This window comes from Cebus imitator, unplaced genomic scaffold (genome assembly GCF_001604975.1).
Source record: "Cebus imitator isolate Cc_AM_T3 unplaced genomic scaffold, Cebus_imitator-1.0 Scaffold65, whole genome shotgun sequence".
Classification (NCBI taxonomy): domain Eukaryota; kingdom Metazoa; phylum Chordata; class Mammalia; order Primates; family Cebidae; genus Cebus; species Cebus imitator.
This window is the reverse complement of record NW_016107380.1, coordinates 4526771-4544765: the sequence shown is the minus strand read 5'-3', so window position 1 is coordinate 4544765 and position 17995 is coordinate 4526771. Positions and strand designations below refer to the sequence as shown.

Sequence of the window (17995 nt, the reverse complement as noted above, 5' to 3'; positions counted from 1 at the left end):
GCTTTCTTACCCAGTGGTACCATTTATATTTTTTATATTTTATATTTTAATATTTTATAAATGTATTTATATTTTCTTAAAAATATCTACTAACTTGTGGCGATATTACATGAACTCTTCTTGTTGCTAGAATTTCTGTAAGGATTTTGGTGACATTTGTATTACTATTTTTATATTCAGTGTTATAATTTAAAATCTTCATTATAGCTTTTTTTTTTTTTTTTTAATTTGACAGGGTCTGGCTCTGTTGTATAGGCTGGGTGTAGTAGCATGATCTTGGCTCACTGCAGCCTCTGCCTCTAAGGCTCAAGCGATGCTTTCACCTCAGCCTCCCGAGTAGCTGGGACTACAACAGGCCCGTGCCACCACACCAGGCTAATTTTTGTATTTTCTTTTTGTTTGATTGAGACTGGATCTCACCATGTTGCCCAGGCTGGCTTTGAATTCCTGGGCTCAAGTGACCTTCCTGCCTCGGCCTCTTAAAATGCTGGACTTACAGGTATGGGCCATTGCACCCAGCCTGTAGCTTTCAAAATATCATCTAAGTGTGCTAATACTGATGCTGAAAAACATCCTGAAAATCAGTAACTTCGGAACAGAAATTAGATGTGATAAAAGATACTATGACATGACATGCTATTTATGAAATAAAACTCAGAAGTATTCGAGTTAATGCTGATACGATTAAAAAGTATGAGTAAAGCAAAAATACAGCACAATAACTGAATGCGTATGTGTTCTGAGCGTACATTCCCCAAACTCTGCCCTTAGACTGGAATAATCTGTTCTGAATTATGTAAGTTCTTCAGGACCATGTCCCATGAATAAAATGCAGCCATGCTTTATGAATCTCTGTTACCCATGTTAGGGAAAGACGGCTTAGGATTCAAAATACATACTGTTACAGAACAGGGTCCCGATCCAGACCCCAAGAGAAGGTTCTTGGATCTCGTGCAAGAAAGAATTCAGGGCAAGTCTGCAGTGCAAAGTGAAAGCAAGTTAAGTAAAGGAATAAAAGATTGGCTACTTCATAGAGCAGCCCCAAGGGCTGCTGGTTTCCCACTTCATGGTTATTTCTTGATGATATGCTAAACAAGCCGTGGATTATTTGTGCCTCTTCTTTTTAGACTATATAAGGCAACTTTCTGACGTTGCCATGGCATTTGTAAACTGTCATGGCACTGCTGAGAGTGTGGCAGTGAGAACGACCAGAGGTCACTCTTGTCACCATTTTGGGTTTGGTGGGTTTGGCCGGCTCCTTTACTGCAACCTATTTTTATCAGCAAGGTCTTTATGATATGTATTTTGTGCCGACCTCCTATCTAATCTTGTGACTTAGAACGCCTTAACTGTCTGGGAATGTAGCCCAGTAGGTTTCAGCCGCATTTTACCCATCTCCTATTTAAGATAGAGTTGCTCTGGTTCACACGCCTCTGACAGTATTTGTCTGACAAATTTGTCTGACACTGAGAAGAACATCTTTACAGGGTTAAAAGAAGATACTTTTGAAGGTCTCCTTTTCCTTCTACTTCTTTGAAACTAGTCAGTTAGGTATTGAGTGAATTGTTTTATGCATGCCATAGTACTGCTTTGTTGTGAAGAAGAAATCTACTTCTTGCCCTTCATAAGCTTAAAGTACACATAAAAAGTCATGACTGACAAAAGTGTAAGTTGGGAGAGCGTGCAAGTGGCACATTCGGCCCAAGAGTTGATATAGAGGGCTATAGAGAGAGGAATGGTACTTTCCCAGCTAAGAGAGGCTGGCACCTCTCTGGGCTTGGGATAGTGTGGAAGGGATTTGGGCTTGGGACAGGATTGAGGAGAGGCACAGGCGAAGGAGGGTGTGTGCCTGTATGTAGTGAAAGGAGCAAATGAGAAGGGGTGAAGATAACACTGAAGTGCTCATCTCCTGGTGGGCTTGGCCAGCGTTGTAGTTAACGTGGAGAAAGGAGGATGGATGGTCACTTCCTGGTTGTGGCTTTCCTCTGAACTTGTTCAGAAATCCCTTCATTTTTATGACAAGTAATCTAAAGTGATATGGCACTTATTAACAATTGCTTATAGTTAAATAGTGCTCAGCTAGGTACAGTGGCTCACACCTGTGATTCCAGGACTTTGGGAGGCCAAGGTAGGATCACTTAAGCCCAGGAATTAAGATCAGCCTAGGTAACAGAGTGAGATCCCACCTCTACAAATTTTTTTTTTTAAGTGAGTTGGATGTGGTGGCATGCACCTGTAGTCCCATGCTGAGGTGGGAGGATGGCTTGAGCCTGGCAGATCGAAGCTGCAGTAAGCCATGACCACACCACTGCACTCCAGTGTGAGCAATGGAGTGAGATCCTGGCTCAAAAAAAAAAAAAAAAATTGGTTCTTAGGTGTCAAGCACTGTTCTAACTACCTTAATAACTTCTCTTTCTCTCTCTCTTTTGTTTTGAGATGGAGTCTTGCTCTGTTCTCCAGCTGGAGTGCAGTGGAGTAATCTCGACTCACTGCAGCCTCCGCCTGCCAGGTTCAAGCAATTCTCCTGCCTCAGCCTCCCGAGCAGCTAGGACTACAGGTGCATGCCACCATGCCCAGCTAACTTTTATATTTTTAGTAGAGACGTGATTTCACCATGTTGGCCAGGATGGTCTCGATCTCATGACCTCGTGATCTGCACGCCTCACCCTCCCAAAGTGCTGGGATTACAGGCATGAGCCACCACGTCTGGCCACTTTAATAACTTATTTATTCCTCATGGCAACTCTTTGGCGGTAGGTATTAATACTATTATTTTTGCTAATTTACAGGTACAGAAACAGAGGCACAGGGAAGTTAGGTGATTTGTCAAAGGTCTTTAAGAAGTTGCAGAGCTGAGTCACATCCAGTCAGGCTGGCTCTATGTCATATACCGCAGTCTGGGTCGGGAAGCTGGAGATGGAGGACACTGGCCAGAAATTCATACCCTGAGGGGGCCATGCTCTCTGCAAACACGGGGATTTGTTCCCACATAAGAGGAATAATCAGCGATATAATAAAAGTTTTGAAACCCTACAATTTTGTTTGTGACCTAGATGCCAAAAGGAGGGTAGCAGGGATGATGTTAGTTTGAGGAAGTGAGGATGAGGGTCAGGCTCTGCCCCGACAGAGGAGGCCTGGATGAATCTTGGAGACCTAGCTGGAGCTCTGTGGCTGCCTCCCCAGCAGCTGGGCTGGTTCTCCCCAGGGGTTCACCCTCTCTAGCACTATGGTCACCATCAGAAGACTAAGTCTGGTTGGATCATTCTTTTCTTCAACAGAAGATTTATTAAACACTTATTTACATAGTAGTGGGTTTATAAGGATGAATGTGACTAAGCCTCTAATTTAGATTTTGCCTGGAAAGCCTCTTAGGACTTAAAAAGACTCTCCGTACCTTCATTCCACCCAACTCCCCACGTGCTTATGATGCAACTGTTTTAAGAGGGATAAAAATATTTAACTCACAGTTAAAAAGCTGAAAATAGCAATGTCTGGTTTATGGGGCTCCTCAGTGTGAATGAGTTTGTCAGGGGGCTTGGGCTCATTGGGCAGTCAGTGTGTAAATGACTGCTGTCAGATCCTCTTTCAATAGATGACGAACACAGAGTTCTGAAGTGAGGGTAGGATGCAAGGTAAGAAAGCTGGAGAGACAAGATAGGCTTGGCCCAGGTGACCTCAGCCTGGCTGCCCTGTTGTCCAGAGTTGAAACTCTGAGATTTGTGCCCAGAATCACATAAACCCTGTTTATTTTAACTTGAGCAGGAAAAAATAGAAGCTGGGTACTAAATACTTGATGATGAACCTAAAATATAGGCCTTGGAGTGTTTATATACTTTTTAAAAACAATGCTAACTGTGTGTAAAGGAGAATTTTTCTGTTTTGCTTATTAGGTTATCACAGTTTAGATTATTGCTGTAAGGGAAGTTGGTGGCACAAGTGTGGGATACCCTTCTCCCATCTCTCCTGTTGAAGATTTAGTTGTATCAGATCAATCTGTGTTCCATTTATACCTTTGTGGGACTGCTATTCTCTTTTTTTCTTTGGAGATAAGGTCTTGCTCTATTGCCTAGGTTCACTGCAGCCTGTTTCCTGGACTCACTTGATCCTTCCACCTCAGCCTCTTGAGTAGCTGGGACTATAGGCACATGCCACTGAGCCCAACTAATTTAAAAAAATTTTTGTGGTGACAGGGTCTCACTATGTTGTCCAGGCTGTTTTCTAACTCCTGCCCTCAAGCGATTCTCCCGCCTCAGCCTCCCGAGTGCTAGAATTACAGACGTGAGCCACTGTGCCCGGCCATACTTACTTATTTTCCAAACAGCTACTGTATGGCATGTTCAGAACATTAGAAGAAGTAGAAAACATTGGAGTAATTTGCATTTATCTGGGAAGTGAAAAACACAGGTTTAAAATTATGGTAGAAGTGGCATATGAGAGTAAACATTTTTATGGAACTTTACTGTTTATAAAGTGTTTCCATGTTCATGAGCTGAATAGGGCAAGCATTTTATCTCCACTTTACAGATGAGGAAACCTGCTCAGAGTCAAATAACTAATCAGGAGCAGAACTGGCACCAAACACCTCTCTTCTGTTGTTCTCTGCTGCTTTTCCAGTTTGGACAGTGTGTATGTGTGGTAGGGGGTGGTGTGAATGAGGGAGGAAAGTATGTTTGAACCGAGCCTTGAAGGAAATCATGTCCAAGTTTAGAGGCCAGCACACCTTGGCGAAAGCATTGTCAGACATCTTCTGACTGTTCCCAAGGCCCACCCTGTTACCCATTTTACCTGCCTCCCTGGGAGCCTCGCCCTGCTGGTGTGTAATAGGGTGAGTTGTCTGTCGTGCATATTACTGGGTATTTCACATACTCTTGGCCTTGTATTTGTTTTTGAAGCCTACCCGCAAGGCCACATCAAAGTGGCTGACTGTAAACAAGCAGGGCGGGCAAGTTGGAGTGGGGGTTCTTTATACAAGGAAGAGTCTTGCTGGTTAGGAAACAGTGGAGCGTAGCTGTGAACATGAGACTGTTAAAACGACAGGAACAGGGCACAGCTGTGATTCCTTGTCTGTGTTCCATGCGTGCACTTCTGTTAGATCATTAGGGCTCTTAGCTTAAGACCTGGTGTGTAGGAAGTGCTCAGTATTGGTTCAATGCTGTATTCGCTGCTTTTTGAAAAGATACAGAATTTTCCCTCTCTTAATCTACCCTTCTTTAATGTGAAAATACTTTCCTTTTTTTTTTTTTTTTTTTTTTATTTTGTTTTTTTTTTTTTTTTTTTTTTTTTTTTTTTTCCGAGATGGACTCTCACCCTATAGCCCAGGTTGGAGTACAGTGGCGTGATCTTGGTTCACTGCAACCTCTGCCTCCCCGGTCCCTATTCAAACAGTTCTTCTACCTCAGCCTCCCGAGTAGCTGGGATTACAGGCATGAGCCACCATGCCCAGCTAATTTTTGTATTTTTTAGTAGAGATGGAGTTTCACCATGTTGTCCAGTCTGGTCTTGAACTCCTGACCTCATGATCTGCCTGCCTCGGCCTCCCAAAGTGCTGGGATTACAGGCGTGAGCCACTGCACCCAGCTGTGAAAATACTTTTCAAATAAATATCAAGTCACTCTCAGCATTTACCCTTGGAATATTGTGAATGCAAAGATTAGTTAGGTCTTCCTTTGATCTAATTTGATTTTATTATTCTTGGGTTAGTAAAATTTGGTTACTGTGGTTACATTTCAGTGATGTTCACTTCAAGGCTCTTCATATGAAGGATCAAGATAAAAACAACTAAACTTAATAATTGACCAATTAACATTTTAAAGGACTCTAAAGGTCACAGCCTAGGTGACTGGTTAATTTACTCAGTTTCAAACCTCTCTTCTACTTCTTGGTGTGCTTCAGTACATTCAAGTCTTTCTGTCCAGGATTATAGCTCTCTTTTTCCCTTCTGCTCCTCTTGTCATGTGTGGGTTTGGTGAGCCAGTGTCTGTAATGCGACTTTATTCAATACTGGAGTTGTACAAAGCTGGGGCCCAGTGGTACCAGGAACACTAAGATGAGTAAGAGGCTTCCTCTCCTGAGTCGTCAGCTGGTGGGGATCCATGATGGGGGCAATCTGGTAAAATTGGTGTGTAGAGAGGTGGGCCTTGAAGGATCAGAGTGGGGAGGAAGTTGACTAGATGCCCGTTGCTGTTCTCAGCACTTCATGCATATAGTTTTTTTCGTTTCATTCTTCTGAACCATTTAAGGTACATTCTGTTGTTTTTTGCATTTTATACAGAAGAAATTGACACAAAGAGAAGTTAAGTAACTTGTCCAAGAGCACTCAGCTCATAAATGATCCTGCCTTGATTCCAACTCAGGCGATCTAGTTGCGGAGTCTGAACAGTGAATGGCTGAATGGAATTTGGACCAATGAAGATTAAGGGGAAGCCACAGTGATCAAATATTAACATGGAGGTAGACAAATTGATTTAGGGCCATTTTGCTGAGGCTTTGGAATCCTATACCTGAAGGGGATAATTGTAATATATGACAGAACTGATATTTGTATAGGCTTTATGGGTCCACATTGCCACCACCTCTGCTGATTGATTTGGTGAAACGTTGTGTCTGTTGTTCAGTGTGCAGGGATAAGGTTGGGAAGCTTGTTGAGAAGAGGAGTCCCATGGTCTGTTCCCTCACCTATGTCTTTAAGCTGTCCTGAGGTTTTGGCCTGCATTCCCTGAACATGGTTAAAGCTTAGCCTCTGCTGCTTCTGTCCCCTGCCCATGCTCTTTCCCTGCCCTACAGTTATTCTCTGGAAATAAGTTTCTTGGAGTCTCCCTGTTTCTGCCTTTTCACCTCACTGTCCACCTCTAACCTGCCCTCTATCATCCCACTAGAGCTGTTCTCCCTGAGGAGACAGTACCTGGCTCACTGCTTAATTTGACTGGGACTTTTCAGGCTTATAGCATCCAGTTCGTTGTCAACCAGGGGTGATTTTTGCCCCCTAGGGGCTACCTGGCAGCGCCTGGAGACATTGAGAGGGGCTGACCTCTACGGGATAGACAATGAAGTTGCTGCTAGACATCTGACAGCATGGCCGTTTTGCAGTTCTCCATTCTTTTTGTTTGTTTTTTTTGAAAGGAAGTCTCGCTGTGTCACCCAGGTTGGAGTGCTGTAGCGCAATCCTGACTCAGTACACATCTCCTGATTCAAGCAGTTCTCCCACCTCAGCCTCCGAGTAGCTGGGATTACAGGTGTGCACCACTACACCCAGCTAAGTTTTATATCTTTAGTAGAGAAGGGCTTTCACCATGTTGGCCAGACTGGTATCAAACTCCTCACCTCGTGATCCCACCTGCCTTGGCCTCTCAAAATGCTGGGATTACAGGCATGAGCCACCATGCCCGGTCACAGTTCTGCATTCCTAAAACTGCCCTCTGACTGCCTGCACGTAATTCTCTCCTGACTTGTTTTTCAGTAAATTCTCAGTTCATTTCTTACCAATCTCTAGGGGGATCTTCTCCCCCAGCCTTGGTTCCAATCCGTGCATCCCAGGATTCTTTCCCTGGCCTCTGGTCTCTCCCCACTCCTCACATTCCTCTTGGGCGTCTCATTAGTCCTAGGGATTTAACTTTCATCTCTGGGTGAATGACCCCACATCTGTATTCACAGCTCTAGCTCACTTGAGCTCCAGTAAAATTCATGTCTTCTCCACCTCAGCGGTGCACAGGCATTTCCAACTCAGTGGTTCCTAAATAGAGCAGCCAAAAGTCTTCTTCCATCCTCCCTGCCCCCCTCCCACATTGCTGTCCATCAGCATGGACACACACACACACACACACACACACACACACACTAGTGTGCACGCACTCTCTCACTCATCACAGTCAACTAACAACAAGAACAGCAGCAACAACATTAATGATCCTTTATGTGCCAGGTGCTGTGCTAAACTCTTTATAAGCATTTTTTATTTAATCTTCAAAAAATCTCTACAGGGTAGCTACTATAATTATGCTTATTTATGGTTGAGGAAATTGAGGGTTAAACAGATGAAATAACCAGTTTACTTTTACATAGCTAGTATTGCATGGAACCGGGACTTACACATCCACATCCTTTTTTTCTCATTAAAAAAAAAAAAAAAAGATTTTATTTTTTAGAGGAGATTTAAGTTCACAGAAAAACTGGAAGTATAGAGTGTTCTCATATACCTCCTGCCCTCCTCCAGCCTCCCCCACTATGAACACAAAATGGTACATATGTTACAATTGATGAACCTGCATTGACACATCATTGTCAATTCCGTAGTTGACATTAGGGTTCCCTTTGGGTGTTATAAATCCTATGGATTTTGACAAATGTATAATGACATGTATCTACCATTATAGTATCATAAGAATGGGTTCAGTGCCCTAAAAATCATCTGTGCTTCACCTGTTCATCCTCCATACCCCATGGCAATCACTTGTTTTTTTTTTGTTTGTTTGTTTTTAACTGGCTCTATCATGTCTTTTTGACATTTTAGAAATAAATTCTAAGCTCAGATGTTCAGTTATCATTGAATAGCTATAAGGAATAGGTGGAGTTCCCATATCCATGAATCATGTTTAATTCTTAAGAATTGGGTTAGTGGATTCTAGTTTCTGTCACCATGTTTTCTGTCCTTTCTGGGAACCCGCTTGGCTATTTGCACTGTGTGTGGGGGACATGTACTTAAGATAGAGTACAAATATGTTGTTGTTCCCACTTCCTGTCCTGATAGCTTTGGAAGAATTCTGGTTTTTTTCCTTCACAGCCTGGCTTTGTAATTCTGTGTAGACCAACTATTAGTTTGATCCAATATCCCTGCCATTAGCTGTCAGACCACCTTTGAAGAGAGCGCGGCATGAGGCCGTCTATGTCCCAGCTTCTTTGTGGTATTCAGGACAACCTAAAGCTTGTGATGAAGGACTTTGAAGGCCCTTTTTAGAGATTCCACCAGCACTGATTGGTTAAGTAGCTTCATCATATTGTTCCCTGGTTCACTGGAGTGATTCATCTTTAAAGGAATCCAGGAACTGCCTTTCATTATATCCATGTCTTAGAAAAACCTCATACCATACTGTTGCAAATATAGTTGAGAGTATCTCTAATCCAGACATCTGAAATCTGCTCTCTCTCTCTCTCTCTTCCTCCCCCAGAAGCCCCATGTGCCACTCCTCTGATCTGCAGCTTCGGGAGGCCAGTGGACCTGGAGAAGGATGACTACCAGAAGGTGGTGTGCAACAATGAGCACTGCCCCTGCAGCACCTGGATGCACCTGCAGTGCTTCTACGAGTGGGAGAGCAGCATCCTCGTTCAGTTCAACTGCATCGGCCGTGCACGCAGCTGGAACGAGAAGCAGTGCCGCCAGAACATGTGGACAAAGAAGGGCTACGACCTGGCCTTCCGCTTCTGCTCTTGTCGCTGTGGCCAGGGCCATTTGAAGAAGGACACAGACTGGTACCAGGTGAAGCGGATGCAGGATGAGAAAAAGAAGAAGTCTGGCTCTGAGAAGAACACAGGGCGGCCTCCTGGTGAGGCAGCAGAGGAGGCAAAAAAGTGCAGGCCCCCAAATAAGCCCCAGAAAGGACCGAGCCACGACCTTCCCCGCCGGCATTCCATGGACCGGCAGAACTCCCAGGAGAAGGCAGTGGGTGCCTCGGCCTATGGTGCCCGCTCCCCTGGTGGCTCCCCAGGCCAGTCACCACCCACAGGCTACTCCATCCTCTCTCCTGCCCACTTCAGCGGCCCCCGCTCCTCCAGATACCTCGGGGAGTTCTTAAAGAACGCCATCCATCTGGAGCCTCACAAGAAGGCCATGGCTGGGGGCCATGTGTTCAGAAATGCCCACTTTGATTACAGCCCCTCGGGGTTGTCAGTTCACAGGGGGGGACACTTTGACACCCCTGTGCAGTTCCTACGGCGGCTGGACCTCTCCGAGCTCCTCACTCACATCCCTAGGCATAAGCTGAACACTTTCCACGTGCGCATGGAAGACGACGCCCAAGTGGGCCAAGGGGAGGACCTGCGGAAGTTCATTCTGGCCGCGCTCAGTGCCAGCCACAGAAATGTGGTAAACTGTGCCCTGTGCCACCGGGCACTCCCAGTGTTTGAACAGTTCCCACTGGTGGACGGAACTCTGTTCCTAAGCCCCTCGAGACACGATGAGATTGAATATGATGTTCCTTGTCACCTTCAAGGTATAGGTGTTACTTCACCTTGCCTGCTTTCCGTTTGTGAAAACCAAACAGCAAACAAGATGGATTGCTTTATTTGGCTTAGTTTTCACCAATGTTGTTTTTTTGTTCTAGTCAGGTGCTAGGTAACATTTGAATATTTCACCTTTGCCCAGTGAGGTGGTGATTTTTACTCTGATGTTGCTGTGCCAAGTACCATTGTCCTAGTGAATAATTTGTGTGCTTGTTCTGCTGTAATTTGAAGAGAGGATTGCTGGTGTATCGTTTTGCATAATGGGGAAGGAAATTAGAGGAGTTGTTGCATATTTGTCACTTAACTGTAAACCTGTTTAATGGGCCCAGCTGGCTGTGTATTCTTTTTGATCCTTATAAACATAACAATGAGGAAAAGCAGGGGTCAGAAGGGGCCAAGGTATTTTAGATTAGTTGAGTTAATTTTGAAGTTTATGAAAGATGAGACTGTCTTGATAGCAGCAAAAGGAAAACAGGATTATTGAAAGCTCAAGACGTTAGCCTGGTGGTGGTGGTGGAAGGCAGGACGGTGGGCTGTAAGGACTTGGTACATTTCAGCCATAAATTGAATGACAGGAGGTTGGTTCGTATAGGTGAGAAATCTGTCAGCTCATGTGCAACTACTGAACTTCCATGAAGATGAGACACATCACATATAACATGTTTATACTTTAAATGTGTGCTAAAAAGCTTGTTGTAAAAATGATATATCCCCACCTGTCTCCTTCCCACCAACCCTGCTGTGTCAGTACCCAAACATTTCAAATCTTAGCCGATGTTTCATGTTTTTAACATCATTGTTGTAAATACTGCTGTCTTTATTCTCCAGTTTTACATGTTGTCTGTTTTTTGACTGGCTTTGAAGATGGATGACTGTGCATCCCCCTTCTTCTCAGGATGAGATATCACAATTCTTGGTTAAATCCTTAATGTTTACTATTGTGAATACATATTAATATTGAACCAAGAAGTATAGGTTTTTTTCTTGTTAAATAGAACAATATATCCTAGAACACCTTTTGTTTTTATTAGGGTTAATTGATTATTGTTTTCATTTGCATAGTTTTTTTTTTTTTTTAAACTTTGGCTAGTTGTTCTGACTCTCCAGCAGCTTTACAAACCAGCTTTTAAAAAGATGGCAGTGGCTCACGCCTGTAATCCCAACACTTTGGGAGGCTGAGGCAGGCAGATCACCCGAGGTCAGGAGTTCGAGACCAGCCTGGACAACATGTTGAAACCTCGTCTGTACTAAAATCACACAAAAAATTCACCAGGCTGGTGGCGGGCACCTGCAATCCTGGCTACTTGGGAGGCTGAGGCAGGAGAATCACTGTAAACCCGGGAGGCAGAGGTTGTAGTGAGTCGAGATCATGCCATTGCACTACAGCCTGGGCAACAGAGTGAGACTTCGTCTCAAACACACACACACACTCTCACACTCTCTCTCTCTCTCTCTCTCCCACATACCTGTCAGATTTTTTTTGGAAAAAATATTTTTCCCCTGAAAATGTCTCTTATAGAGACTCTTAACCTCCTGCTTCTACCTGTCCTGGTGCACCACATAGCTGTCCTAGTAATGCCTTCATTTCTGTCGTATTTTTAAAAATCTTTTTTCCTAGATCTCATATTTTATTTTTTCTTAGTTTATTCTCTCAGTTTTTAGGAAACATCCCCCAGGAGCTTTTTGAGAAAGGGAGCATGGGAATAGATGATTTGAGACTTTGAACGTCTGAGAATATCTTGATTTTATCTTCACACTCCATTGCTGTTTAGCTGGGTCTGGTCTTCTAAGTTATACATATTTCCCCTTGGCGTTTCGAAGGCATTTCTTTACTGTCTCCTATCTTACAATGCCTCTATTTTGAGATGTCTGATACTACTCGTATTCTTGTCTTTGCCTCCACCTCCACCCCTCCATGAAGGTTTTAAGATTTTTTTCATATATCCCTAATGTTCTGAAATTTCACCATGATGTGGCCTTTTACACAGTTTTCTCTATTTGTTATGTGTTCTGTACTCTTTTGGCTCTTTGGCTCTATAAACTTGCCATCTTCCATTTGGAGACGGAGTCTTGCTCTGTCACCAGGCTGGAGTGCAGTGGCTCAATCTCGGTTCACTGCAACCTCTGCCTCCCAAGTTCAAGCAATTCTCCTGCCTCAGCCTCGCTGAGTAGCTGGGATTACAGGCATGCACCACCACGCCCAGCTAATTTTTGTATTTTTAGTAGAGTTGGGGTTTCACCATATTGGCCAGGATGGTCTCGATTTCTTGGCCTTGTGATCTGCCTGCCTAGGCCTCCCAAAGTGCTGGGATTATAGGCATGAGCCACCACTCCTGGCCAGAAATTTGCTTTTGTGTTATTTCTTTGATAATTTCCTCCACCCTATTTTCACTTTTAAAAAAGTCTGTCAAACTCTTATTAATCAGATATTAGACCTCTTAGATTATTTTTTTGTCGGAGTAGAGAACTCCTTTATTTTATATATAATAAAGGATATCTAATAAATATATACATGGACCTTTTCATCTTTATATTTTTATTCTGCTTTATGGAAAATTTCCTTGACTTTTTATTCTGGTGTTTTTACAGAGTTTAAAGTTTTCTGTTCTTACATTTTTAATTTACAAGAGCTCTTCTTAATAGCATTATTTTCTTGTTTCATGTATGTAATTTGTGCTACCTTTCTGGGCAAGGAAAGGGAGCTGAAATTTCAGAGAGTAGTCTCATTCATTTTGAGAATTGTACCTAACTCTCTATAAGCATTTGTTATAAAGGAGAGCATCCCCAAACTTAGTGATTTAAAAGGATAATTTAATGACTTTTCACAATTCTATGGGTAAATTGATTAGGACGGTTAGGTTGGCTTAGGGGACCTCAGCCAGAATGGCTTGTCTGTGTTCTTTCACCTTCTTATAGGCTAGCTTGGGCTTTTTCACGTGGTGCTCTCAGGATAGCATTTAAGAGATGTGAGTGGAAGCTGCAGAGTCTCTATCTAGAGGCTTAAGTTTGAAACTGACTAACATCACTCTTATCACATTTTGTTCATTAGCATAAGTCCGAAGACTAGCCCAGATTCAGATGATGCTGAAATACTCTGCTTTTTGATGGAAAGTGTTGTATAGAATTTATGATGGTTTGAAATTTATTGCTCCCTATGATCTCCCTTTCCACCCTCCCCAGTGCTTGTCCAGTTTCAGAGCTTAACCATTTACTATTCCTCAGTCTGCTTTCTGACCTCATATAATTTGATTCAGGGTTGAAATAACCTCATTGTTTCATGGAAGATGAAGGACATTTTTTTTTTTTTCTGTTTAGGGGTACTTTTAGAGGGAAGTGGATGGAAACACCTTTATTTCTCCATTGTAAAACTTGAAACATTTTTTATGAAGATAATATGGGTACATCATATATGAGAATAGTAGTGTTCTTTTTCTATCCATGATGGACAGATTCTTTTCCTGTAATCAGTTGATCAAACTTACAGATTTTACACATGCTGAGTACTATCAGTTCTTGCCTGTCATCAGTTTATAATCTTAGGATAAGATGCTTTTATAAAATGTAACTAACCAGGCTTAAGGTTCTAGTATCACACCTGGATATGATGTATGTTAAGTATCATGTAATTTCCAGAGAAAGGGACCACTTTGTCTTGGTTCATAAAAAGAGGCAGCATGAAGGCTGATGTTAAAAGGTCAGCTGGATCTTGGTAAGCAGAGGGTCTACCCAGGTCAGGTGTTTGTTGAAGAGGAGGTAGTGCCTGCAAGCAAAGGAAGGATGGTTAAAAAGAAAAAGAATGGCAGGTTGTGATCAGGAGATAGGGAGAGGACTGTTTGTTTGGAGACGAGGGTGTTCTAGAGGGGGAAAGGAGTAGGATAGGGAGAGAACAGATAGCAGAAGTACTTTCAAGCCATAATAAAGAGCTTTGCTACATGTTCTTCATGAATGTGAATGGAAAGATTTTCAACCTTTTTTTTAAAGCAGGCAATCACATGGAGGAAAGGGGTTTGAAAGGGGTGGGATCTGGAGACAAAGTTGAGACTTTACAGTCTGTAGTCTAGATGGAAGGAGAAAAGAATGCTAAGGTGGAGACAGAATGGAAGGGAGGGGATATCGTCAAGAGGTTATTTCAAAGAAAAACTACAGCTTGTGAATTTAGAAACAAAATTCATTTTATTTCTAGACCAGATAAATGGTGCAAGAAAGGAGACGGGTAGATAAAGGTGGGGAAAGGAAGGGCCTGACTTTAGGGGACAGAAGATGAGGTTCGTATGTGTTGGGTTTGAAGGGATGTTGAGACTTGTGTGGAGATGTCTAGAAAACACAGTTAAAAATAAGCATTTGGGTTGAACGCTGAGGAGTTTATAACAGTGGTGGTTAAAATCCTAAGGGTGAAAGAGCTCTTGGATATGAAGAAAAGAGAAAGAAAAGGAAGGAGGATATGATAAACCTATGAGTAAATCTTGAGGGTACCGTTCAGGGAGCAGATGGAGAAAGGGGTGAAAATTAGGCCTAAGTACTTGAGTGTGTGTGTATACACATCAAAACATAGACATATAAATAGATAATGCATGCATTAGATGTGCACCAGAAAGATACTGATAAGTTGAGTGTTTGATATAAAACCTGAAGATCAGGGTGTTTAATCATTACAGAGAAGTCATCGTTGCCACAAGTGAGACCTTGACCACATATCAGCATTTTTATTGCCATATCTTTGAGTAATCCATGCCACCTTATTTGTAGTAAGAAAGTGTAAATCATGTCTTTAATCACCAATTACTGATCATGCATTCTTCTATTTTTCTTTTCTTTTTTCTTTCCCTTTATTTATGTTTATTTTTGAGTATCTCGCTCTGTTACCCTGGCTGGAAAGCAGCGGAGTGATCATAGCTCACCTCAGCCTTGGACTGCTGAGATCAAGCAGTCCTCCTGCCCCAGCTTTTCCAGTAGCTAGGAATACAGGCTCAAGTCACCACTCGGCTTATTTTTTTCAAACATTTTAAAGAGATGGGGTCTCACTGTATTACCCAGACTGGTCTTGAACTCCTGGCCTCAAACAGTCATCCCATTTCAGCCTCTCAAAGTGCTGGGATTATAGGCATGAGCCACTGTGCTTAGCCTGGCCATGTGTTTTTTAAAGTATTTTCAACTCTAATAGAAGGGCCACACTACAGGCCATAGGATTGCACAGCAGGCAGGCTGATCTGCTGCTGCAGTACTTGCTGTATTCAGTGGCCCTCTCTGGAATATTACTCCCTCGCCCTGCCCTTACCCCTCACTGCCCTCTCCAGACTCTGTCTCTGGACTCTGTTTGCTCTCGTTTTCCTCTGAAAATAGTTTTGTTTAGCTTTAATAATTTATTAAGATTGATCTAATTAGGAAGTTCTTATTGGGCTTCTTTACCACTTTGAATCACATGTGATTGTTCTCCCAGGAATCGATTTTTTGTTTAAATTCACAAAGGGTTTAGAAATTCAGAATTCTCTGTGCTCAGGACAATGTGTAGTGGAACTGAAACAAATCTAGACTCAGTCCAGACCAGGTGTTCCAGTGAGTTTGCCTGTAAGTTATGGATCAAAGAGACATGAATCAGTCTGGACTTGCTACTTAAACTTGGGCAAGCTGCTCTGCTCTCTAAATCTCACTTCCTACTATCAGAAGTGGGAGCAACAGTAATGCCTATTTTATAATGTTGCTGTTAGGGTTAAATGAAGTGATTCACATGGAGCTGGTAGCATAGTGCCATACCCTTGGTTAACCCTTGTAAAAGTTACTCTGTCTTCATCATTGTGGTCATTGTTAGCAACGCATGACTTTTGTGTCTATGGCTGCTGGTACCCGTCTCAGCTGTGGCCTCTGTACCTGTGAATGTTTGGGAATTGCACTGAGTAAGCAGGATGGGGAATGCAACTCAAGTTTTTTCCAGTGGCTCCTGGATCTTTGAACGGACTTCCTGACATGCCCCAAGGCCCCAGTAGATGTGGCATGTGAGACCCTTTTATTTTCAGTGCCCTAGAGCAGAGGTGGGCAGGCAGTATTTCAAGAAGCTTGTTGTCATCCTTCCCCTTTTTGCTATAAAGGCCGCCAAAGTTATGCTGTCTTTGGCTGTTAACATGCCCCATCCATTTACACTTATAAAATGCTTCCCACATCCCAGACAGTGTGCTAGTCAGCTCATCTACAAGGATGAATGAGACATGGTTCTTGCCCTCAAGGAGGAAGAGGGTCATACAAGCAAATGCAAATGAAGGGCTCCCCTAAGTGCTATAGATAGAACATAAGCCCTTCCATCGGGTAGGGAGCAGGTTGGCCCTTATCACTGAGCGCTGAAGACCCATAGGCTGACTTATGGCAGTGAGCAGCACATTCTGAATAGAAGGCTACTTAGGATTATGTGTTCTCCTGATGGTAGTTTTTAATATTTGGGGGGGAAACCCTGGGTCCCACATACAGCAGAAATGTTGCTGTTGTATATGTTTCCTGGGGAGATTATGGACATTTTGACTCTTTAGTTATTTGAACTGTGATGCTTCCATATACACTAGACATCTTTCCTTTATAAACATTAAGATGTTATCAAATAACGGAGGGGAATCGTGTTGTAACTTTTAAGGGCCCAGTGAATAAGAAGACGTTGAACTTCTTTTAAAAAGTTACTTACAAGTGAAATACAATTCTGTTTCCCAAATTAGATGTGGTGATGGCTGAACATTTTGAGAACAAGGACAGTTAACATGGTAATTTTGGTTGTGGTATAATTCTGGGCTATCCATCCCCAAGACAGATTTTTGACTTTTTATGTTGGGACTTGTCGGGGTGAGAGAGCTTGTGACAAGACCAATGTTGTTGGTTAAGTCTCCATATGCTAAACATAAACTTTGATCGGGAAGTCCTGCATGAATACAATAGAGGCTGGTTTTGAGTATATGTGACTTTGCTATTTGAATTTGGATGGCCTATAATTATAATGTAAACCCAGCAGCACTTTTTGGAAAAGTGAATTGAAGCCAAGTTTTTAATATTCTTGAACTTAAAATACATGTTTTATTGGCAATAGTTATTCATCATTATCCTGAAAGGACAGCTTGTGTACTAAATATTGATTTTTCTTTTTATATTTATCCAAATGATAAAATGTTTGCTTATAATTGGTAGATGAAACACTTTTTATCCCCTTGGAGATGAAACATGATTTCCATGATGGCCACTCTGAGCCTTGTGTCTTCTGTGCACAGGGAGACTCATGCACCTGTATGCGGTGTGCGTGGACTGCCTGGAGGGGGTTCACAAGATCATCTGCATCAAGTGTAAGTCGCGGTGGGATGGCAGCTGGCACCAGCTGGGCACTATGTACACCTACGATATCCTGGCTGCCTCTCCATGTTGTCAGGTAGGTATTGAACACACTGAGAGAGCAGTGGGTGATATTAGGCCTCTGTCCCCAAGTGAATGTAGGGAAGATGCTTCCAATAATAAAGAAGAAATTCAGTCCAGCAATGATGGCTGAGTTACCACTTGTAATGTAGTCATTCAGTGGAATATTATGCAGTCATTAAAAGGGATAGTATAGAATAATACATAATTATGTGGGAAGCATTTCTAGTATATTAGGTCAAAAGAACACTTATAAAATGGCACAATAATATGCTTGTGTTTGTAAATAAGTGAGCATGAAAAGTGAACTACTAACCTGTTACCAGATGGTCTCAGTGGTGGGAGGCTGAATAGTTCCTTTAGTTTTCTTTTTGCTTGCGTATATTTTCTTTTTCTTTTTCTTTTT

General features: G+C 42.6%; 1 protein-coding gene across 1 annotated transcript in view; it reads left to right on the top strand.

Moving 5' to 3' along the window:
- HECA (hdc homolog, cell cycle regulator) overlaps positions 1 to 17995 on the top strand; it is a 44111-nt gene that overhangs the window by 20163 nt on the left and 5953 nt on the right. The window contains exons 2-3 of the mRNA XM_017530416.2: positions 9162 to 10202; positions 17451 to 17605. Coding sequence (XP_017385905.1) covers positions 9162 to 10202; positions 17451 to 17605 — 1196 coding nt within the window. The remainder of the gene's footprint in view (positions 1 to 9161; positions 10203 to 17450; positions 17606 to 17995) is intronic.